Raw genomic sequence first — 25345 nt, 5'->3', positions numbered from 1 at the left:
TCGAATGCGGTATCCCGCTGGTGGAGCTGTTCTACCACATGTTCGACCCGCTCACCAAAAATGTTATCCCCCCAGCAAGGAGCATCCGCAATCCACTGCTGGACTCTATTCTCCAGGTCAGAGGCACACAGCCATGAGAGTCTGCGCATCACTATACCTTGAGCAAACGGCCCTGGACGCAACATCAAAAGTGTCGTAAACACTCCTGGACAGGAATTTGCGACACGCCTTCAGCTGCCTGACCACCTCCTGAAAAGGCTTGGCCTGCTCCGACAGGAGCGTATCGACCAAGTCCGTCAGCTGCCGCACATTGTTCTGCATGTGGATGCTTGTGTAGAGCTGGTAGGATTGGCTCTTGGACACGAGCATAGCAGAATGGTAGGCCTTCCTCCCAAAAGAGTCAAGAGTCCTAGACTCCCACTCTGGGGGCGCCGAGGCGTAATCCCTAGTACTCTTGACTTTCTTGATAGCCAGACCCACAACTCCAGAGTCATGAGGCAACTGGGTCTTCATCAACTCCGGGTCCCCATGGATCCGATACTGGGACTCAATCTTTTTGGGAATGGTGGGATTACTTAAGGGTTTCGTCCAGTTCGCCATCAATGTCTGCTTCAGGACATTATGAAGGGGAACAGTGGACGACTCCATAGGTGGCGAAGGATAGTCCAGGACCTTGAACATCTCAGCCCTGGGCTCATCCTCAGTAACCACTGGGAAGGGAATGGTCGTAGACATTTCCCGGACAAATGATGAGAAAGACAGACTCTCAGTGGGCAAAAGCTTTCTCTCCGGCGAAAGGGTAAGATCAGAAGGAAGACCACAAGACTCCTCATCAAAGAAATATCTGGGGTCCTCCTCTGCCTCCCACGAGGCCTCACCTTTGGTATCGGACACAAGTTCTCGAACTTCGGTCCGAAGCCGGGCTCATCTCGACGCCGAGGAACTAAGTCCTCTATGGCGATGTCGAGAAGAAGACTCTCTTGCCGCCGGCGACGAAGCTCCCTCCAGCGACGTTGACGGGGAGTCAACTTGGGTGGCAGCGGACGCCGATGCCGCAAGCGGTACCGGCATTGCCGTCCTCACCACGGGCAGGGAGCCAACCGCCGCAGCTGTCGACGGTACCGACGGCGCAAGCACCGGTGGTACCGAAACAGATGGTCGCAGCAGCCCTTCCAGAATCCCTGAAAGTATGGCTTGGAGGCGCTCGTCCAGAGTGTCTGTCGAGCAAGGCTGTGGGGCCAGTACAGGTGACGAGGTCAGAATCTGCCTGGGGTGCGGAGGCGGTACCGGGCTGTCCGGAGAAGAGCGCATTGACACCTCCTGTATGGAGGGTGAGCGATCCTCCCGGCGTCGACGCTTTCCGGGTGCCGATTCCCTCGGCGTCCCGGAGCTCTGGGTACCGTGACGGGAAGGTGACCGATGACGGTGCTTCTTCGCCTTCGCTCGAAGCACGTCACCGGTACCTCCCGAGGAGGACGTGGAATCCACACGGCTCCTTGGGGCCGGGTCTGAAGGAGGTCGGTCCCGGGGAGCCTGTACCGCAGGAGCCCTCGAGGCAGGCGGAAACCTACTCGATGGCTCACTGCTACCAGCGTGGGATCTCTGGACAGCCATCACCTGCGCTCCGGACGTCGATGCACCCTCCGATGCCGACATCGATACCGTCGATGACCTCGGTACCGCTGGCTCTGTCGAAGGACCTGACGGTGCTCCAAACAAAAGGTTCCACTGAGCCGATCTCTGCCTGAGTCCTCTTTTTTAGCTGAAGACACAACGTGCAGGCGTTGGGACAATGACCAGCTCCTAAACACTGAAGACACGAGACGTGCCTATTAGTGAGCGAGATGGTCCGGTTGCACCGCATGCACTTCTTGAAGCCGCTGGCAGGCTTCGAGGACATGGGCGGAAAAATCGCGCTGGCGAGGTCAAAATTCGCGATGGTGCCGAAAAGAAAGGCACCAAAACAGGAAAAAACCCAAACGGGCAGCCAAAATGGCCGCTCACGACACGAAAGGAAACTTACGGGACAAAAACTAAAGAAACAGAGGAAAAAGGAACTTTTTTTAAAAACAAAAAAACACGAGCGAACTCGTGCAGAAACAAGCCGAAAATCGGCAAAAAAGCGGCAAAACCGCTGCGAGGGCCTCTCTGGGGCACAGAACCACTGAAACAGCCGTCCTGAGCTGTGGGAAAAAAAGAGACTGAGGAGCACGCTCGCGATATGGGCGGGAAGACGGTCATGCATGCGCGGTTCGCACATGTGCATGTGAGGGCTAGCAAACTTTGCTGCTAGGAAGATCTTCCGATCCTGAGGCTGCCGTCGGACGTCACCCCATCAGTGAGAACAAGCAGCCTGCTTGTCCTTGGAGAAGTAACAGTTTACAAATAGTTACACTTGTCTCACAGGGCTTCTGCCAGAACAAAATATGTTGGGTATAAAGCTGTCTTTCTACCTCAGCCAAAGAGAACAGATCTGCTTTTAAAACTCATTGTGACCAGAGATCTCTTCTCCCACCATTACTCAGTAAGACCTCCCTTTAGTGGGTTGTAAGCTCTTTTGAGCAGGGACTGTCTTTTCTTCATGTTCAATTGTGAAGCGCTACGTATGACTGGCAGCGCTATAGAAATGATTTGTAGTAGTAGTAGGGTTTCACAAGCTATTCATAATACATTCACTTCATAGATAGGCACTTAATAATCACTCCCTTTTTCCTAATGCAGCATACATACATCATCAAGAGGCTCTGTGAAGTTTTTCTCTTTTTCTTGGGTCAAGGACGTATAAAATAATGAGGAGATTTCCAACAATTGATCACAAGTCCTCAGCTATAAGAAAATGTAACAATTTTTGTTAGATTATATGACACCTCTCAATTATATAACCTTTATTTATAAACTGATGCTCTGCAAATTTATTGTAAGTCACACACGCCATCAGGTTTATAGACCAGTCTCCTTTCAATTCCTGTCCACAGACACAGAGTTATATTCCTGAATAGAGCTCATCTGGTGGCAGGGCCTCCCAACTAGGAGGTGCAGATTTGAAACTAAAACAAGCAGTTATCAATCTCTACATAGAATCTTCATGCTAGCACAATCCTTCACTTCAGTCGCAGAAGCATAACACAGAAGACCCTCGCCAAATACTGAATAGGTGACCCTAAAGTAGAAAATAGAGATGTGCAGACAAAAATGGAAAGGTAATCATTTTTGTGTTCTGGCACTTATTTATTGGTAATTATTGTTGTACAATTTGCATTCTCCACTCTTTTGTCTTAATAGTCATCTAATTGTTTTCAAGGATGTTGTGTGTGTTTTAGTTGTTTAAGCATATTCTGTACACCATTTTGATACTGACTTGAAAGGCAGTATAACAAATGACACTAAATAAATAAATAAACCCTCCAAACTGCATGCAATCCTGAGAAAAAAGGAAAAGAAAACATTTCTCCTATATTGTGCACAATACAAAATACAAAGATGAATATTTCCCAAAGCCAAAATAAAATTAAAAATCTCCCATAAAATAATGAGCAGGAAAAGATTTGTACTGTAGCTTCCTCGTCCCAGAAGGCCCTGCAAACTCTACTATTACCCGTGGCCGAATACCTCAAGCCTGCAGTTCACCTCTGAGCTCGGAGACAATTAAACTAACCTCGCCTCCAAAGTCCTAGACCATGGAAGGGAAAGAAAACTAAAAGGATTTTAAGACCCAGTAACCAGACAGATGGTAAGTACAAGTTACTAGTTGTTTATTTAAACCCAATTTGGGGTATGAAAAAATGATGTTCTTAATACATTAGGTTCTTTGTAACATAAAAATACATTTATACATAAACTAATAGCATAATTTTTTCTTACAGGTGCAGCAGTAGAACAACAGTGAAACCAACAGACAAGTATTAACCAAAGTATCTTATTTGTTCTCTCTCAATCTATAAATTTCCTTTATGTTGTGAGTCTCAAGAATCAATTATTTTGAATTACTTTGTCTTTTAGGTGTGAACACCCAGATTCAGTCTCTACAACAGGTAAGTCAGATTAAACTGTGACCTTTCAGTGTCCTTTTGCATAGGAGTGAAGACTCATCTTTGGCCCTTCTTGAAGCTTCTTTGTTCTTCCCCCTTGTATGTTGGAGCTCAGGATCTTCTCTTCAGTACAGGAACCTACTGCCTCACCCTTTAAATGAAATCAACAAAAAAACCTTCCTTCCTGACTAACAGCACTACTACTACTATTTAGCATTTCTATAGCGCTACAAGGCGTACGCAGCGCTGCACAAAAATAGAAGAAAGACAGTCCCTGCTCAAAGAGCTTACAATCAATAGCAGCAGGAACAGCACTAGCTAGGATTCAGGGATAACTGTGGCTAGCTAACTAACAAAATAAATAATAATTATATAACCTTAATTAGTTTCTCTGTTCTTGTACTGAGTTCCCTAACTAAGGAAAGACACTCTTCATTGGATCTTGCAGTCACACAGCTCTCAGCATCTTTGTCTCTCCAAATTCATGCAATCTTCCACTCTAGTGCACCAGCATGTGAACACACAAACTGCAAGCCTAACCTTAAGCTTGGAGACCAGTTTTCCTAGTGGCTTAAAGCGAATGCTACATATCTGTAGAAGGTATTCTCCGAGGACAGCAGGCTGATTGTTCTCACTGATGGGTGACGTCCACGGCAGCCCCTCCAATCGGAAACTTCACTAGCAAAGTCCTTTGCTAGTCCTCGCGCGCCATGCGCACCGCGCATGCGCGGCCGTCTTCCCGCCCGAACCGGCTCGTGTTCGTCAGTCCCATATGTAGCAAGACAAAGACAGGGAAGACACAACTCCAAAGGGGAGGCGGGCGGGTTTGTGAGAACAATCAGCCTGCTGTCCTCGGAGAATACCTTCTACAGGTATGTAGCATTCGCTTTCTCCGAGGACAAGCAGGCTGCTTGTTCTCACTGATGGGGTATCCCTAGCCCCCAGGCTCACTCAAAACAACAAACATGGTCAATTGGGCCTCGCAACGGCGAGGACATAACTGAGATTGACCTAACAATTTATCCAACTAACTGAGAGTGTAGCCTGGAACAGAATAAACATGGGCCTAGGGGGGTGGAGTTGGATTCTAAACCCCGAACAGATTCTGAAGCACTAACAGCCCGAACCGACTGGCGCGTTGGGTATCCTGCTGCAGGCAGTAATGAGATGTGAATGTGTGGACAGATGACCACGTCGCAGCTTTGCAGATCTCTTCAATAGTGACTGACTCAAGTGGGCCACTGACGCAGCCATGGCTCTGACATTGTGAGCCGTGACATGACCCTCAAGAGCCAGTAAGTGAAGGAAATGCAATCTGCTAGCCAATTGGATATGGTGCGTTTCCCCACAGCCACTCCCCTCCTGTTGGGATCAAAAGAAACAAACAATTGGGCGGACTGTCTGTTGGGCTGTGTCCGCTCCAGATAGAAGGCCAATGCTCTTTTGCAGTCCAATGTGTGCAGCTGACGTTCAGCAGGGCAGGAATGAGGACGGGGAAAAAATGTTGGCAAGACAATTGACTGGTTCAGATGGAACTCCGACACTACCTTTGGCAAGAACTTAGGGTGAGTGCGGAGGACTACTCTGTTTGGTGTAAGGGGCCTGGGCTACCAGGGCCTGAAGCTCACTGACCCTACAAGCTGAAGTAACTGCCACCAAGAAAATGACCTTCCAGGTCAAGTACTTCAGATGGCAGGAGTTCAGTGGCTCAAAAGGAGGTTTCATCAGCTGGGTGAGAATGACATTGAGATCCCATGACACTGTAGGAGGTTTGACGGGGGGCTTTGACAAAAGCAAACCTCTCATGAAGCGAACAACTAAAGGCTGTCCTGAGATCGGCTTACCTTCCACACGGTAATGGTATGCACTGATTGCACTAAGGTGAACCCTTACAGAGTTGGTCTTGAGACCAGACTCAGACAAGTGCAGAAGGTAGTCAAGCAGGGTCTGTGTAGGACAAGAGCGAGGATCTAGGGCCTTGCTGTCACACCAGACGGCAAACCTCCTCCATAAAAAGAAGTAACTCCTCTTAGTGGAATCTTTCCTGGAAGCAAGCAAGATACGGGAGACACCCTCTGACAGACCCAAAGAGGCAAAGTCTACGCTCTCAACATCCAGGCCGTGAGAGCCAGAGACCGGAGGTTGGGATGCAGAAGCGCCGCTTCGTCCTGCGTGATGAGGGTCGGAAAACACTCCAATCTCCACGGTTCTTCGGAGGACAACTCCAGAAGAAGAGGGAACCAGATCTGACGTGGCCAAAAGGGAGCAATCAGAATCATGGTGCCTTGGTCTTGCTTGAGTTTCAACAAAGTCTTCCCCACCAGAGGTATGGGAGGATAAGCATACAGCAGACCTTCCCCCCAGTCCAGGAGGAAGGCATCCGATGCCAGCCTGCCATGGGCCTGAAGTCTGGAACAGAACTGAGGGACTTTGTGGTTGGCTCGAGATGCAAAGAGATCTACCAAGGGGGTGCCCCACACCTGGAAGATCTGGCGCACTACTCTGTTGAGCGACCACTCGTGAGGTTGCATAATCCTGCTCAACCTGTCGGCCAGACTGTTGTTTACGCCTGCCAGATATGTGGCTTGGAGCACCATGCCGTGACGGCGAGCCCACAGCCACATGCTGACGGCTTCCTGACAGGGGGCGAGATCCGGTGCCCCCCTGCTTGTTGATGTAATACATGCCAACCTGGTTGTCTGTCTGAATTTGGATAATTTGGTGGGACAGCCGATCTCTGAAAGCCTTCAGAGTGTTCCAGACCGCTCGTAACTCCAGGAGATTGATCTGCAGATCGCGTTCCTGGAGGGACCAGCTTCCCTGGGTGTGAAGCCCATCGACATGAGCTCCCCACCCCAGGAGAGATGCATCCGTAGTCAGCACTTTTTGTGGCTGAGGAATTTGGAAAGGACGTCCCAGAGTCAAATTGGACCAAATCGTCCACCAATACAGGGATTTGAGAAAACTTGTGGACAGGTGGATCACGTCTTCTAGATCCCCAGCAGCCTGAAACCACTGGGAAGCTAGGGTCCATTGAGCAGATCGCATGTGAAGGCGGGCCATGGGAGTCACATGAACTGTGGAGGCCATGTGGCCCAGCAATCTCAACATCTGCCAAGCTGTGATCTGCTGGGACGCTCGCACCCGAGAGACGAGGGACAACAAGTTGTTGGCTCTCGTCTCTGGGAGATAGGCACGAGCCGTCCGAGAATCCAGCAGAGCTCCTATGAATTCGAGTCTCTGTACTGGGAGAAGATGGGACTTTGGATAATTTATCACAAACCCCAGTAGCTCCAGGAGGCGAATAGTCATCTGCATGGACTGTAGAGCTCCTGCCTCGGATGTGTTCTTCACCAGCCAATCGTCGAGATAGGGGAACATGTGTACTCCCAGCCTGCAAAGCGCCGCTGCTACTACAGCCAGGCACTTCATGAACACTACTACTACTACTATTTAGCATTTCTATAGTGCTACAAGGCATACGCAGCGCTGCACAAACATAGAAGAAAGACAGTCCCTGCTCAAAGAGCTTACGATCTAATAGACAAAAAATAAAAAATAAGCAAATCAAATCAATTAATGTGAACGGGAAGGAAGAGAGGAGGGTAGGTGGAGGCGAGTGGTTACAAGTGGTTACGAGTCAAAAGCAATGTTAAAGAGGTGGGCTTTCAGTCCAGATTTAAAGGTGGCCAAGGATGGGGCAAGACGTAGGGGCTCAGGAAGTTTATTCCAGGCGTAGGGTGCAGCGAGACAGAAGGCGCGAAGTCTGAAGTTGGCAGTAGTGGAGAAGGGAACACTCTGGGCGCAGAGGCGAGCCCAAAGGGTAGCACACAGTACTGGAAGTGACGTGTGCCCAGCTGAAATCGCAGATACTGCCTGTGAGCTGGCAGTATCGGGATGTGCGTGTAGGCGTCCTTCAAGTCCAGAGAGCATAGCCAGTCGTTTTCCTGAATCATGGGGAGTAGGGTGCCCAGGGAAAGCATCCTGAACTTTTCCTTGACCAGATATTTGTTCAGGGCCCTTAGGTCTAGGATGGGACGCATCCCCCCTGTTTTCTTTTCCACAAGGAAGTACCTGGAATAGAATCCCAGCCCTTCTTGCCCGGATGGCACGGGCTCGACCGCATTGGCGCTGAGAAGGGCGGAGAGTTCCTCTGCAAGTACCTGCTTGTGTTGGAAGCTGTAGGATTGAGCTCCCGATGGGCAATTTGGAGGTTTTGAGGCCAAATTGAGGGTGTATCCTTGCCGGACTATTTGAAGAACCCAACGGTCGGAGGTTATGAGAGGCCACCTTTGGTGAAAAACTTTCAACCTCCCTCCGACCGGCAGGTCGCCCGGCACTGATACGTTGATGTCGGCTATGCTCTGCTGGAGCCAGTCAAAAGCTCGCCCCCTGCTTTTGCTGGGGAGCCGTGGGGCCTTGCTGAGGCGCACGCTGCTGACGAGAGCGAGCGCGCTGGGGCTTAGCCTGGGCCGCAGGCTGTCGAGGAGGATTGTACCTACGCTTACCAGAAGAGTAGGGAACGGTCTTCCTTCCCCCATAAAAACGTCTACCTGAGGAGGTAGATGCTGAAGGCTGCCGGCGGGAGAACTTGTCGAAAGCGGTATCCCGCTGGTGAAGCTGCTCTACCACCTGTTCCACTTTTTCTCCAAAAATGTTGTCCGCTCGGCAAGGGGAGTCCGCAATCCGCTGCTGGATTCTATTCTCCAGGTCGGAGGCACGCAGCCATGAGAGTCTGCGCATCACCACACCTTGAGCAGCGGCCCTGGATGCAACATCAAAGGTATCATATACCCCTCTGGCCAAGAATTTTCTGCACGCCTTCAGCTGCCTGACCACCTCCTGAAACGGCTTGGCTTGCTCAGGAGGGATCTTGTCCATCAAGCCTGCCAACTGCCGCACATTGTTCCGCATATGGATGCTCGTGTAGAGCTGGTAAGACTGAATTTTGGCCACGAGCATAGAAGAATGGTAGGCCTTCCTCCCAAAGGAGTCTAAGGTTCTAGAGTCCTTGCCCGGGGGCGCCGAAGCATGCTCCCTAGAACTCTTAGCCTTCTTTAGGGCCAAATCGATCTTCTTGGGAATGTGGGGATTACTTAGAGGCTTGGTCCAGTTCGCCAGCAATGTCTTTTTTAGGACATGATGCATGGGTACTGTGGACGCTTCCTTAGGTGGAGAAGGATAGTCCAAGCGCTCAAACATTTCAGCCCTGGGCTCATCCTCCACGACCACCGGGAAGGGGATGGCCGTAGACATCTCCCGGACAAAGGCCGCAAAGGACAGACTCTCGGGAGGAGAAAGCTGCCTCTTAGGGGAGGGAGTGGGATCAGAAGGAAGGCCATCAGACTCCTCATCAGAGAAATATCTGATGTCCTCCTCCTCCTCCCATGAGGCCTCACCATTGGTATCAGACACAAGTTCATGAACCTGTGTCTGAAGCCGTGCCCGACTCGACTCCGTGGAAACACGGCCACGGTGAGATCGTCGAGAGGTAGACTCCCTCGCCTGCACCGGCGAAGCTCCCTCCGCCGACGTCGTCGGGGAGCCTTCCTGGGAGGCGGCCACAGTCGATACCACAAGCGGTACCAATGTCGGAGACCTCACCCCAGGCAAGGGGCCAGCCGGCGCCTCACTCGACGGTACCGGAGGCGCAAGCACCCCCGGTACCGGAGGAGAAGGGCGCAACAGCTCTCTCAGGATCTCTGGGAGAATGGCCCGGAGACTCTCGTGCAGAGCAGCTGTGGAGAAAGACATGGAAGCCGATGCAGGCGTCGAGGTCAGAGTCTGTTCCGGGCATGGAGGCTGTTCCGGGCTGTCCAAGGTGGAGCGCATCAACACCTCCTGAACAGAGGGTGAGCGGTCCTCTCGGTGCCGATGCCTACTGGGTGCCGACTCCCTCGGCGACCCAGAGCTCTCGGTACCGACGCGGGAAGGGGACCAGTGTCGATGCTTCTTTTATTTTTTCAGACGAAGCATGTCACCGGAGCTTCCCGGTACCGATGAGGAGGACGTAGAATCCAGCCGTCTCTTCCTCGGGGCTGAGGGCAAAGAAGGTCGGTCTCGGGGGTGCTGTACCGCGGGAGCCCTCAGGGTAGGGGGAGACCCACCTGAAGGCTCACCACCACCAGCAGGGGAATGGACAGCCCTCACCTGCACTCCAGTTGAAGCACCACCGTCCAACGACATAAGCAACTGCGGAGATCCCGATACCACCGATGCCGACGCAGCCTTCCGATGTCTCGGTACCGACGATGCAGAGGGTCGATACCTCAATGCTGTCGATACAGTCGATGCCGAGGTCGAAGGTCTTGATGCTGCCGACGTCGATGCACTCGATGACTCCCGTGCTGTTGTCGACGAAGAGCCCGAGAACAACACGGTCCACTGGGCTAATCTCGCAACCTGAGTCCTCTTTTGTAAAAGAGCACAAAGACTACAGGCCTGCGGGCGGTGCCCAGCCCCCAGACTCTGAAGACACGAAGCGTGCCTATCAGTGAGCGAGATTACCCGGGCGCACTGGGTGCACTTCTTGAAGCCGCTGGGAGACTTCGATGACATGGGCGGAAAAATCACGCCGGCAAAATCAAAATGCGTAATGGCGACGAAGGGCACCAAAATAAGGGAGAGAGAAAAAACCCGTACCGAGGCCACAAAAAAGGCCTACCCCGAAAGCAAAAGGAAACTTACGTCGGGGAAACAAACTGGACACACGGGAAGGGACAAGACCGAGATCTTGTTTTTTTTTTTTTTTTGGGAAAATTGCGAAGACGCGCGAGGGTCAACTTTGAGGGGTGCGAAATGGCGCAAACACGACCGTCCCAAGCGCAGACAAAAGAAGACTGACGAACACGAGCCGGTTTGGGCGGGAAGACAGTCACACATGCGCGGTGCGCGTGGCGCGCGAGGACTAGCAAAGGACTTTGCTAGTGAAGTTTCCGATTGGAGGGGCTGCCATGGACGTCACCCATCAGTGAGAACAAGCAGCCTGCTTGTCCTCGGAGAACTGGGATTAATCCACTTCCATAAATCTGTCTTACACAACCTTGCATAGGGTCTCTCCACCACAATCTTAATTGTAAAACTTTTAAACAACACACAAAAAACAGTTTAGTTCTTTCTTTCTCTTGTTCAAATCACCTTCAGCACACTTCACCTGCATCCAGCCAGTGTTTCAGCACTAAACACTAGCAGAGAAATTCCCTTTCAGATACTTAAAGAGTACACAAAAAAACCCATCAGTTTTAGAACTTTCTTTCTCTGCTCAAATCCAACACTTTTCACCTTCAACTCTCTTCACCTGTATGCAGGAATTTAAAGCGCACAGAAAAACTTACTTTCACACACTTTTTTGCCTAGAAATCCTGTCATGCACTCAGAGCTCTCCCAAACACATATTTCGACTCCAGTGTCTTCAGCCCCCTCTTCCACTTCCTGGCAAGGCGTTGCCAAGGGACACTGGGTCTCTGAATCACCAGCTGACCTCTGCTGGCCAATAAGGTGTCAGAACACAGGGTGTTTGCCTCATGGACACTAATTAACATTTTTTCACAATCTCCATTTTGGAAAATAACTTTCCTTAGGAAATAATAGAAAAACTATACTTTCAGACAAAACCCCATAACATTTCTATACAATCAGATCAAAACATCCCACAATCATTGGTGCCCTCAAACTATACATACAGTGTATTTTTTTATGTTTAAACACACATTTAAATACATTTACAGACTTTCGTCCAACACTCAGAGCATTGGGGCAAGCCTCAGACAGAGCAGCTCCATGCAGGAAGTCCAGAACTGCTTCTGGAGTCACAACACTGACCACCAACAATCTCTGGGAACCCAGGTAAAAATAAAAAATAAATATAACCCTATATAGAGTTATATTACTAGTGACTTTTGCCTTTGATATAGATAGGAACAATGTTTTGAAATTGTATTTCCGATATATGGCTGATAGTTTTTTGGGTTCAAAGATAAATATATTTCCTGATATATCAAGGGAATCGCAGACTAGGAGGTGTGAACTCTTGGCTTTTAAGCCAAGAATCATTGCCCTAGGTGGGACCTTCCTAGAGCGATTCCCTTGTAACTGTTTTATTTCCTTATTACTTATTTGTTGAACCCAAGAAATTACAAGAGTTTGTGGAGTTAAAAGAACAGATGAAGAACCCTCTGCAGCAACTTCCTTTAGTTACCATTGTACCGGCTGCAATTACCGATTAACCTTCCTTCCTCAGAAAATATGAATTTGTAAGATTAACCACTTGGTGTTTTTCTTATTTTCTTTGAGATTGTTTTCCTGATCTTGGATCCCCCAATGAGGACAATTATATATATAGTTGAGAGAAAATGTTTTTTCTTTTTCCTTGTATTAATTTCTGTTTTTCCTTACATTTACGTGATAAATGTAAATGTAATTAAGTAAAATGATAAATAAAAAAAATGTAAAGATAAAAAAAAAATATAACCCACCGGGTTGCATTCGTGCCCTCTTTAACCAAATGTTGTCCCCAACATTTCACACAAATATTCCAACTTCAGATCAAAACATGTACTACATTTCTTACAACCAGTTTCATTTCAAGACATAATGTTCGCTGAGAAAGGTAGGACATTTTCCTTTTGTTGACCTGGAAGAACAACGTGTAGGTTCAGTTGTTATCTCACTCACATCTATATCAGTCAGATCAAATTCTGTATCACTTCTCACACTTTCAACATCAGCCACATCAGAATCTATCTCTCTATTCACATTCTCAATTCTAATATAACTATGTATAACATACCATTTTTGTTCAGTGGTTGTTTTTTCAGGTATTACAGTATCTTTTTCAACCATTACAGACGTTTTCTTAGGGATTGCCTTCTGAGGTACTGGGTCATCTAATGTGTCTTCTACATCCCAAGGATACAATTTTAAATGATCCCAGTGAAAGGTTTTTATTTCCCCAGCCTTGTTTCGTAAGCGAAAAACATTTTTATTTTCACCAAATATTTCAATGATCTCATATGGAGTTTCTTTCCATATATCCTGAATCTTATGTCTACTCCTGATGCCCAGTTTTCTGATCAATACCCACTGACCAACTGAAAGAGATTCTCCCTTGGCACGCTGATCATAGTATCTTTTCATCTTTTGGCCACGCTCCTCCGATATGGCTGTTGCAATCCCTTGCAATCCCTTCATCTTTTCTTCGTGTCTTTTTAACCATTCATTGATACTTTCCACTGTTTCTTCGGGCTCTTCTGGAAGGAAAGAGTGATAAGGGAGAAGCGACTCTCTTCCAAGTAAAAGTTGAGTGAGTGTGAATCCTGTGGAACTATGTATACTACTGTTGTAAATTTGATTCAATTCAGGTAGATAGTCAGACCAACTTCTCTTTTTCTTCTCTGCAAAGGTCTTCAATATAGAATGCATCGTTCTATGAAATCTCGCACAGCGCCCATTGCACTGAGGATGGTATGGAGTGGTTCTGGTCTTCTTAACACCATACCATGAGCATAACTCTTTGATCACCTGTGATTCGAATGCCCTCCCTTGGTCAGAATGTATTCTTTCTGGGCATCCGTGAACTGTAAACCAGCGGGTCACTAACATCTTAGCAACTGTTCTGGCAGTCTGATTCTTGGTGGGCACAGCAATGGTGAAGCGGGTGAACATGTCAGTCATGACTAGGACATTTTCAAATCCCTTTGTGTCTCTCTCCAGCACCGTGAAATCTATGGCTAGCACCTCCAAAGGCTGTGAAACTGCAAGGTCTCCTTATTTCTTGGTAACAGTTCCTTGGCATAGAAACAACGTTTACAATTCCTGATCCAATCATCTATGTGCTGTTTCATATCCACCCAGTAATAGGTCTTTCTCGGATTTTTTAAGGTTGTGTCAGCAGCAAAATGTCCTGCATGGTAAGTCTCTAACAACTCTTTTTAAAACTCTTGAGGCACTACAATTTGGAAAACATCAATTCCTGTTCTGCAATCTTCATACTTGCGGAAAAGTATTTCCTTATTCAGCCTCAGTCTCTCTCGTTGTTTCCACAACTTTTTCTCTACTGCAGACAAGGCAGACATGTCTAGTTGCTCTCCAGACTCCAGTGCCTTTATTATTCTGGATAACCCTGGGTCTCTTCTTTGACTGTCTTTCAAATAGAATTCTGCTTTTAAATTATCAGGCAGTGTATCACTTTTTACCCTAGAGGATTGTGACTTTACAGCACCTTTTATTGCATTCTTCTAGACCAAAGACTGTGATTCAGCCAGCATCTCCCAATCAGCATTTACTGGAGGAAGTTGTTGCATCCACCCCTCAGCAATGTTCTCAGGAATTTCTTCAGCGATCACCGCCACTCTGCCTGGTGTCAGCACTTCATTTGGCTTAAATAACTCTGCCACTCTGGTCCTAGCAGGAAGAACAATGTTTTTCTCACTCACATTCATCATTCTCATAGACACAAAGCCTCGATTTGGACTTGCTAAAGCGTTAGCAACCAATACTTTATCTGGCAGGTTAACTTTTCTGGTGGCTGAGACTACTACATTGCAGGCCCAAAATCCTCTTACTCTTTGACATTTTCCTGGGAGGATCTTCTCGGACATGGGTGGGATAACTATCGGGCTTTTGCTAGCTAACTTCACAAAACCCAAGCGTTCATCAGTATCCCACTCATCAAACTGTTTCGCTTCTGCGATGTCTGTCATAATTCTAGAAACTTGACCTGACTTCCCAGTGAAGGACATAATGTTCTTAAACACACCTTCCAGATGCTTGATCACGTTCATATCAAGAATTCCTGGAGCTTCAGTCTCCTCTACTTTTCCATTTCTGAAGTTGTCACGCACTATAAAAATGCAATGTGAAGGAACTACCTGTCCCATACATTGGACATCTGCAAAGATGTAGCCTGGCACTGGTAGTTCTGTGCCATTTGCCACAGACACTGTAATCCAGTTGACTTCCTTGAGCTCAGCAGGGTTTTTGAAATGCTTATAGAAGTGACTTGCATATATGGTAGAAACTGTAGATCCTGTATCCACTACACACAGTGTATCCACTCCATCAATCTTGATGCTTAACTTAGGGCATTCTCCAATCGCTTGATCTCGGAGTTGCTCCCATTCTTCTGCTTCCGGTTCTTCACATGACCCAAGATTTAGGGTTCTTACAAGTGTTTTGCCAAGTCCACCACCTCCAGAGGCACCAGCCATATCAGACACAGTTTTGGGGGATATGCTGTCAGAACTTGTACTTGCCACTTCAGGACCTCTATACAGGCTAGTCTCTCCTTTATCAAGGTCTCTTCTTTGCAACTGCACCCGCTCGCTTTTACATTGCCTGGCAATGTGTCCTGGTTCTCCACACTTGTAGCAAATAAAATCCCTACTTCCATTTCTCAGAGGCTGTCTTCTATCACGGTTACTCACGTAGCCTTGTTGAACTGGCATTCCGTGACTTCTGAAATTGTTCTGTTCTCTCTCTTTCCTTCTCTCTCTCTCTCTCCGTTGATAAGCCCACTCTTCTTCAAGAATTCGAACAAGCTGTCCTATTGCACCCACATCATTTGATTCACCTTGAGATGGTGTTAAGGAATCTCCTGTTCCAGTTTTCCTCTGTAAGACTTGAGCTGGAACTGCTTCTTCAAACTTGTGAGGAACTCTTTTTTCTCCTGCCCACTTAATTGCGGACATCATTAAGTCGGTGAAATCAATACCAGGGTGGTCTTCCATCTTGCTGATCATTTCTCTTTTCAGGCTCTCATCCTTCAGTCCATACACAAACTGTTCCTTGAGGGTCTCTTCTGGTTCTCCCAAACGTCTCTTATTCCTTTTAAGCACCACTTCCAACTTCTCTTGTAACTTGTAAGCAAATACACAAATTGTCTCATTTCCCTCCTGCTTACAGTTAAAGAACTCCTGCATTCGGATAACCAGTGGGACCTTGTCTCCATAAACTTCTTTCAAGGTTTCAAAGATAGATTCAAGCCAGCTGTCCCTTCTGGGCACCATATACTTGATGGTGTCAGCAGCCAAGCCTTTCACCCAGTCACGCACCACCTCCGCCTGATCTTCAGTAGGAACCTTAAGAATCTTCAAGGCAATTTTTACCTTATCAATCCAATCTTCTATGCTTAGGTCTTCTGGCTTGCAAGGAAAGCTATGAAATTCAGGGATTGACTTCTCCTGAGGGATCACGACTGTGCTGGTGATAATTTGTGGTGCCAATCTGTTCTCCATCCAATGTTTCAGCTCCCGAATTTCATCTATCTGGCTCTTTTCTCCTTCTTCATCAGGATTCTCCATCTTCTTGTTTCTCTCCAGCAGTCAGTGGATGCTGATCAAGACAGGGAAACCCCACAGCCCTAGCAAACAAGGCCACTCTCAAAACAAACTTTATTATTCTGGGACTAGAACCTTTACTTGAACCTGCTGAGAAATTTTTCAGGATATAGATCAAACTCAATAGTTCAATTTTCCGGACAAAACGTGAAAAAATTTTAACCCCAGAGGGTGCAAAAGCCCAAAAATCATGCCGACTATGCCAAAAGTACAACCTGGGAGAAAAACAACTGCTAAAACAGGAATATACCCTATCATCAGGCCTGAAACTTACTGGGCTGATTTTATGAACGAATACTTAGCTGTAGCGGTTGACTGAACCCAGGATCTTTGGTTTCTGACAAAATCAAATCTGCAACCAAAATTGGCTGCTTGGTTTCAGCAGAAACTGAAACCATAAATGAAACTCCCCCCATTCCTTTCCTCACATATGAACAAAAAAGTTCCATTCCTGAGCTGATCCCCCAGCAGTGTCCACCCTCTCTCTCCACCTCTGCAGTCACTTCCCCCTCACCCACCTGTAGGCCCTCCTGAAGGCCTGGTGGTCAAGTGGTGTCGTTGGGGGCAGGAACGAACCCTACTAGTTCCTGCCACAAAGCTGCCATTCCATTGCAATGGATGCCAAAGGGAGTCCTGGCAGCCATTTTGCGATTGGAACCAGCACTGACAGGAGCAAGCCTCCTGCCAGTGCTGATTCCAATCACAAAATGGCTGTCAGAATCTCCAATGGCAGTCTTGCAAGCTACTGTAGAAAGTCTCAGCAGCCATTGTGATGGAGCAGCAGCAGCACTGGGCAGAAACAAGTGGGGTTCGTTCCTGCCCTTGAAGACGCCACTAGATCACCAGGCGTTCCAAGATAGACCCAGGAAGGGGGGGGGGGGGGTGAATTTCTGGTTTCAGTTGAAAATGCACAGGCATTTTCATCTGAAACTCAAACCTGGATTTTGGTCCGGTTTTGGTGTTGAATACGAAACACTATCGGCCTCTACTTAGCTGGTTACAAACTTGCTAAATTTAACTTTCAGCTGCAGACTAGCTGGCTAGGTTGTGGCAGAAAATTATCCTACATCTAGTCAGTTCAAGGATAGATGATTCCGGTCTAAGCTTTGCATGTGCTAATGGACAATAATGCACACTAAATGCTGTGCAACACTAACACTACCCCTATCTCCAGCAAAGCCCAAACGTTTACTGTGTAAAATTCTAACCGACAGTCGTAGACACCTGACTTCACTTGAAAATTGATCCTGCTATGCTTAGAGGCAATACTAGGTATCATCTTAGTCTGGGAGTCACACCTCCTTTATCTGGACTTCCATTGTAACCTATGCCCAGTAATGGAAGTCAGAATGGGGCCTATGAGTCAGTGGATATTCACAGGCTCTTCTCCCTCCTCCCACCTGAGTTTCCTGTTAAAGTGGAAACTCACGAACACTGACTCAAAAGCTCTAAACTGACTGTTGCCACCTCTGTTGCTATTGCCTTCCTGCTTTGGATTAGGGGGTGCAACTGAGGAAAAAAAGTTTGCGAAGCACTGTTCTAGTACCTCCATAGGTACTGAATAAATAGTTCAGCATTAGACGTAATCTCCCTTCCAATTTTCAGCCTGTGAGGGACTAATGTTTCAGACTACCAGAGACAATCATCATGGAGAGAGGGAGGGAGAAACCAGAAAAGTCTGGCACCCTGATTCCTAGAATTTAAAGTTGAATTATTATTCTGTCATGATGCAAGATGGAACAATCTGCTTGACAGATGATAATATGTTTGTTACTCTAGACCAGTGATTCTCAACTCAGTCCTCAGGACATACCAAGCCAGTCAAATAGGAATTTGAAATAATTTTCAAGTAAGGAACAAAAACAAATTGTGAGGAAAATATTTGGAAGAGAAATGGAGAATAGTGGAAGCTACCTACTATCATACACTTACCTCCCTTCCCAGAAAGCTAGTCCCACATGGGAAGTAAGCGCCTACCTCTTCCTGCCCTTTATGCTGCCACTAGTCTGATGATCTGGCACATTCCAACGGGTCCACTCTGAATGACCTGCTCTGATTGGTTCCTGTAAAATGCATCTGCTGATTGGCCTCCAGCACCTATAAAACCCTGGAACTCCCTATTCACCCTGTCCTCAGACAGGTCTCCTGAGTATCTTCTTGGAGGATGAATCTTGGTGTTTGCCCTCTGCTAATAAACCTACCCTGACTCTTGCCTAATTTGTCTGTGAACTCTGGAAGATCTTTTGCAAGCAGTTAGAAGCAGAACTGTTGTTTTCCTTGTCTAATGGTCAGACTAAGAGGACTAACCAGATTCTGGAGCAGTTCCTGTGCTACTATAGGGGTGTGGACCAGGAGGAGAGATCAGAGTTCATGGGGAACTGGATCATAAATTGGGGGGGGGGGGGGGGGCACTGCTGTACCTCCACTGAGAGCAGCTGTGCTACTGGATAGTATGGCCGCACCTACCGCCTCCTCTTGAGGTGACAGGAAGTGCAGCTGTGCTATAAGCAGTCATAGTAGCTAGTGTGCAGAACCAAAATAGGTCCTGTCACAGCCAACCACTCCTTCAACCTGCCCACGTCATGCCCAGCTCCTGCCCCTACCATCATTTGCCATTGTGCTACTGGTTTTACTGTGTGGTAGCTGTTAGAGTGGGTCTGTGCCTGTGCCAATGTCTATCATGCAATAAAGTGAAATTACTTACCTGTAGCAGGTGTTCTTCAAGAAGAGCAGGCCAAGTATTCTTACATGTGGGTGATGTCATTTGACAAAGCATGGTGCGAAAGTTGTCTAGTGTGTATTAGCTAAAGACAGTTCCAGCAGCATTCCATTGTGTGAGCTTGGGTGCCTTCCTGTCTAATGCACGAGTGCGGGTCCATCAGTTAGATGGTATAGCTGAAGAAGGCAACTCCTAGGGAAGATGGGAGAATTCTTGACCTGCTGTCCTAGGAGAACACCTGCTACGGGTAAATTTGCTTTCTTTGTGGACAAGCAGGCCAGTTGTATTCTCACACATAGGAATTCCTAGCTACCAGGCTCACTGAAAACAATACTAGGACAATAGGGACTTGAAATGTCGCGGCCTTGAAGTCAATTAATCCAGATTATATACAAACTGGTAGTGAAGGAGCAGCCTGGGACAGAACAAGACTGGGCCTAGGAGAGTGGAGTTGGATTCTAGACACCAAACAAATTCTGCAGGACTGTCTGAACGAACTGGCTGTTACGTCAGGTATTCTGCTCAAGGAAGTAGTGTGATGTAAACAGTGGCGATCCTAGGTCGGCTGCCACCCGGGGCGGATCGCCACTGTGTACCCCCTCCCCCCCGGGTGCAGCGGCGAAAGAAGGCCACAACGGAAACAAAAGGAAACTTAACAGGGGACAAAAACTAAGAAAAGAGGGTTTCCTTTTTTTTTTTGTAAAACTGGAAAAGAAAAAGATAAAAAAAGGCGACATAAAACAAAAAGAAAACGGTAAATACAATATGAAGGACGCCTAAGTTTTTCCTGGGACCTGAGGGAGAGAGACCAACACGCAGCCACTCTCCTCCGCGTAAAAAGAAAAAACTGAGGCGGGAACGGACGCGCGCAGGCGGGAAGATGGCCACGCATGCACAGTGCGTCTGTCCAGCGCACTGGTGGCTGTCGCAAAGCTTTTTTTAGATTTTGCTGGAAAATCTCCGTTCCTGGGGCTGCCGTGGACGCCGACCCACATGTGAGAACAATCAGCCTGCTTGTCTTCGAAGAATTCTATTTGCTTCTCCTGAGGAAGATGCACGAAACATGGTCTCGCACTGGGGAGCACAGGAGCAATTGAGTTCTAACAACTGGTCTAATGGCTGTTGAATAATTGGGACATTTTGTGCCTTTGCCAATTTTGATGTATTCGAAGAACTTGAAGTGAAAGGGAGAACAGAGAAAAAATCATCACTATGAAAGACTGACAATACTGCTTTATGCTTTATGACTGTGAAAATTCAATGGAAGCCTGAAGTTAATGATCGGGAAGCTTCCTGCTATTTACCTGTGGTTCTGGAACTTGGTGTAAAGAGAATCCACGTACGTGGAGAACTCAATAGATCCCACGGCACGTAAAGTGTAAACAAAAAGGTGGGAATATGAGCCAGGCTATCCAATAATTGGACCTGAAGTTAATTTTAAAATAAACAAAATTTAATAATATTCAAACAAATAATAATAACAAAATTCCACATTAAAAATGACTCATTTTTAATGTGGAATTTTGTTATTATTATTTGTTTGAATATTATTCAATTTTGTTTATTTTAAAATTAACTTCAGGTCCAATTACTGGATAGCCTGGCTCATATTCCCACCTTTTTGTTTACACTCTGGAACTTGGTGGACAGAGTGGATTGGATAGCGCTGATTCTTTCTTTGAAAGTGTTATCTTTTGGACCTTTGTGGTTATTTTCAGCAACAATTACACCTGGCTGTTAGTAGTATGATTGAGTGATATGAGTGTGTTAGGAATGAGATTATCAGGCTCATTTTCGAAAGAGAAGGACGCCCATCTTTCGACACATATTGGAAGATGGGCGTCCTTCTCACAGGGTTGCCCAAATCAGTATAATCGAAAGCTGATTTTGGGTGTCCCCAACTGCTTTGCGTCGCAGGGACAACCAAAGTTCACGGGGGCGTTTTGGAGGCGTAGCTAAGGTGAGACTTGGGCGTGCCTAACACATGGACATCCTAGACACATAATGAAAAAAAAAGGCGTCCCTGACGGGCACTTGGACAACTTTACCTGGTCCTGTTTTTCTTACAACCAAGGTACAAAAAGGTGCCCGAACTGACCAGATGACCACCGGAGAGAATTGGGGATGAACTCCCTCAGTGGTCACTAACCCCCTCCCACCCTCAAAAAATATCTTTAAAAATATTTTGTGCCAGCCTCTATGCCAGCCTCAAATGTCATACTCAGGTCCATGACAGCAGCATGCAGGTCCCTGGAGCAGTTTTAGTGGGTACAGTGCACTTCAGGCAGGCGGACCCAGGCCCACCCCCCCTACCTGTTACACTTGTGGTGGTAAGTGTGAGCCCTCCAAAACCCACCACAAACCCACTGTGCCCACACCTAGGTGCCCCTTTCACCCGTAAGGGCTATGGTAGTGGTGTACAGTTGTGGGTAGTGGGTTTTGGGGATGGTTTGAGGGGCTCAGCACACAAGGTAAGGGAGCTATGTACCTGGGATCAATTTATGAAGTCCACTGCAGTGCCCCCTAGGGTGCCCGGTTGGTGTCCTAGCATGTGAGGGGGACGAGTGCACTACAAATGCTGGTTCCTCCCACGACCAAAGGGCTTGCATTTAGTCGTTTCTGAGATGGGCGTCCTTGGTTTCCATTATCGCCGAAAATCAGAAAGGACCAAGTCTAGGGGCACCATCTTTAAGGACGACCTAAATTTCAGGATTTGGGCGTCCCCGACCGTATTATCGAAACAAAAGATGGATGTCCATCTTGTTTCGATAATATGGGTTTCCCCGCCCCTCCATTGGGACATTTTGCGAGGATTTCCTCAGCAAAACATGGGCATCCCTTTTGATTATGCCCCTCCACGTGTACTTATGTTTGTCAATAAATTTGTTTGATACAATTTCATTATTTATCTGGAGTATTTACTTGTGAATATCCAGACAATGCCACTGAAAATACATGTTATCAGTGGCAGTTATCCTGATAACATGTGCTGCTACCTACATAACTGCCTTTGAATATCAGGGCCATCATCATTTATTCAGGTAAATTGTTCTTTGTGAAAAATGCCCTCCTCAGACAGGCTAAAAATATGCATAGACTACCATACCTGGGTTAAAAACAGGAATTCAGCAGCTGAGTTTAGGTCGGACAGTAAACTAGAAAGCACACATTCAATTTTCAAATACCAAAAGCTTCTAGAATGCATATATTGTACCTGCTAATGTTCAAAAGTAAACAATGCAAGTGATTTCCCTTTGAATACTGGCTGCAAAGTATGTACAGTGGGGGAAATAAGTATTTGATCCCTTGCTGATTTTGTAAGTTTGCCCACTGACAAAGACATGAGCAGCCCATAATTGAAGGGTAGGTTATTGGTAACAGTGAGAGATAGCACATCACAAATTAAATCCGGAAAATCACATTGTGGAAAGTATATGAATTTATTTGCATTCTGCAGAGGGAAATAAGTATTTGATCCCCCACCAACCAGTAAGAGATCTGGCCCCTACAGACCAGGTAGATGCTCCAAATCAACTCGTTACCTGCATGACAGACAGCTGTCGGCAATGATCACCTGTATGAAAGACACCTGTCCACAGACTCAGTGAATCAGTCAGACTCTAACCTCTACAAAATGGCCAAGAGCAAGGAGCTGTCTAAGGATGTCAGGGACAAGATCATACACCTGCACAAGGCTGGAATGGGCTACAAAACCATCAGTAAGACGCTGGGCGAGAAGGAGACAACTGTTGGTGCCATAGTAAGAAAATGGAAGAAGTACAAAATGACTGTCAATCGACAAAGATCTGGGGCTCCACGCAAAATCTCACCTCGTGGGGTATCCTTGATCATGAGGAAGGTTAGAAATCAGCCTACAACTACAAGGGGGGAACTTGTCAATGATCTCAAGGCAGCTGGGACCACTGTCACCACGAAAACCATTGGTAACACATTACGACATAACGGATTGCAATCCTGCAGTGCCCGCAAGGTCCCCCTGCTCCGGAAGGCACATGTGACGGCCCGTCTGAAGTTTGCCAGTGAACACCTGGATGATGCCGAGAGTGATTGGGAGAAGGTGCTGTGGTCAGATGAGACAAAAATTGAGCTCTTTGGCATGAACTCAACTCGCCGTGTTTGGAGGAAGAGAAATGCTGCCTATGACCCAAAGAACACCGTCCCCACTGTCAAGCATGGAGGTGGAAATGTTATGTTTTGGGGGTGTTTCTCTGCTAAGGGCACAGGACTACTTCACCGCATCAATGGGAGAATGGATGGGGCCATGTACCGTACAATTCTGAGTGACAACCTCCTTCCCTCCGCCAGGGCCTTAAAAATGGGTCGTGGCTGGGTCTTCCAGCACGACAATGACCCAAAACATACAGCCAAGGCAACAAAGGAGTGGCTCAGGAAGAAGCACATTAGGGTCATGGAGTGGCCTAGCCAGTCACCAGACCTTAATCCCATTGAAAACTTATGGAGGGAGCTGAAGCTGCGAGTTGCCAAGCGACAGCCCAGAACTCTTAATGATTTAGAGATGATCTGCAAAGAGGAGTGGACCAAAATTCCTCCTGACATGTGTGCAAACCTCATCATCAACTACAGAAGACGTCTGACCGCTGTGCTTGCCAACAAGGGTTTTGCCACCAAGTATTAGGTCTTGTTTGCCAGAGGGATTAAATACTTATTTCCCTCTGCAGAATGCAAATAAATTCATATACTTTCCACAATGTGATTTTCCGGATTTAATTTGTGATGTGCTATCTCTCACTGTTACCAATAACCTACCCTTCAATTATGGGCTGCTCATGTCTTTGTCAGTGGGCAAACTTACAAAATCAGCAAGGGATCAAATACTTATTTCCCCCACTGTAGCTTTGATGTGCATGTGCACATACTGCAAATAACTTGGGCTATTCAAAATTTCCCCTTTGTGAACACATGAAGTGCTGACGTGATGCTAGAAAACAGAATGAGGTACTGAAAGTGCTGTTTCCCTACTACCAAGTTGAGATACCCACACAGAGATACATGAAAGTCAAAGGACATAGGTTTCCTGTAAATCCAGAAAATATGAACAGTGTCTTATGTTCAGGTGGAATTACAGAGCTCAATGTAACCTTCTACAGCTTTTTCTCTGCCAACTATTTAAGGCCCTTAGATCAAAAATGTGACAAAAGAGGAGTACCTGGAGTAAAATCTTCACCTCTCCCTTGAAATGGGGCAGGTGTGACTGCTCTGGCCTACATGAGAGATGAGATTTTCAGTTTGAGCAGGTCCTGGTCTTTACCAAGTCTTGCACTAACACCCAATTATAGCCATTAACTAATTCATCTACCCACCCACCCCTAGAGTGACACTTTTTATATAGATTACAATACAATTACAGATTACTGTACATGCTGATGTAAATTCTTAGCAACTTTTGTAGACTTTTACTTACTATTGTTCACATACATAGCAAAAGTCTTTTGCTTTAACTGTAGATTTAAACAGTTACTGAAAAGTTCTACTTAAACACTATTGATTGCATACATATTAAATTGATTTAATATCAAATTTTATTGCCTGTCGTAACACTGCAGACGGCATTTATCCAAGACATATAACAAAATGTTCTTCCTAAATACTCTTATTGCTATCCACTCATTTGTTCTTATCTTTTCAACCTCAAAAGCCCTCCCTCCTGATATCAACTTCATACCAGTTCATCATCACTTTAAAAGATTCAGCAAACCAACCATATCTCAACTACAGAAATGCATTACAGCCTTACCTGACTACATTAGAAGATGAAAATCCAATAAATCCTACAATATTGAAAATACCTAAAATAATTAAAACCAACGTTCAAAAACAAGACAAATCATAAATATTCTTTCATCACTAAATACTATTAAACCTTATTCATCTATACGTATTGGTTATGTTAATGCCAGACGAACAGCCAATAAAACCAAAATTATAACTGACTGGATCAAATCTGACAATCTTGACTTGCTCTTCATCACCGAAACCTGGATCCGTAATTCCATCGACCCCATCATACTTGAACTATGCCCTCCTGGCTACAAAATTGTACATTGGCCCAGAAAAGAGAGAATTGGTGGAGGAATTGCATTAATCTGTAGATCAAATTTTTTGATTGAAACCATCTCAGAATGCATCACTCCTCAACTAGAAATTGTCTCATTTAAAATAACCAACCCTACATTATGTGATTCACTAACTTGCATTCTATTTTATAGACCCCCATGTAACTG

The 25345-nt window shown here is 46.5% G+C and overlaps 1 protein-coding gene across 1 annotated transcript in view; it reads right to left on the bottom strand.

Annotated features, from left to right (window-relative positions):
* The window catches only part of RAD21L1 (RAD21 cohesin complex component like 1), a 744671-nt gene that overhangs the window by 72729 nt on the left and 646597 nt on the right, over positions 1-25345 (bottom strand). The window contains exon 13 of the mRNA XM_030213443.1: positions 2731-2826. Coding sequence (XP_030069303.1) covers positions 2731-2826 — 96 coding nt within the window. The remainder of the gene's footprint in view (positions 1-2730; positions 2827-25345) is intronic.

This window comes from Microcaecilia unicolor, chromosome 8 (genome assembly GCF_901765095.1).
Source record: "Microcaecilia unicolor chromosome 8, aMicUni1.1, whole genome shotgun sequence".
Taxonomy (NCBI): Eukaryota; Metazoa; Chordata; class Amphibia; order Gymnophiona; family Siphonopidae; genus Microcaecilia; species Microcaecilia unicolor.
The sequence above is the reverse complement of the archived record's forward strand: the minus strand, read 5'-3'. Positions and strand labels throughout refer to the sequence as shown.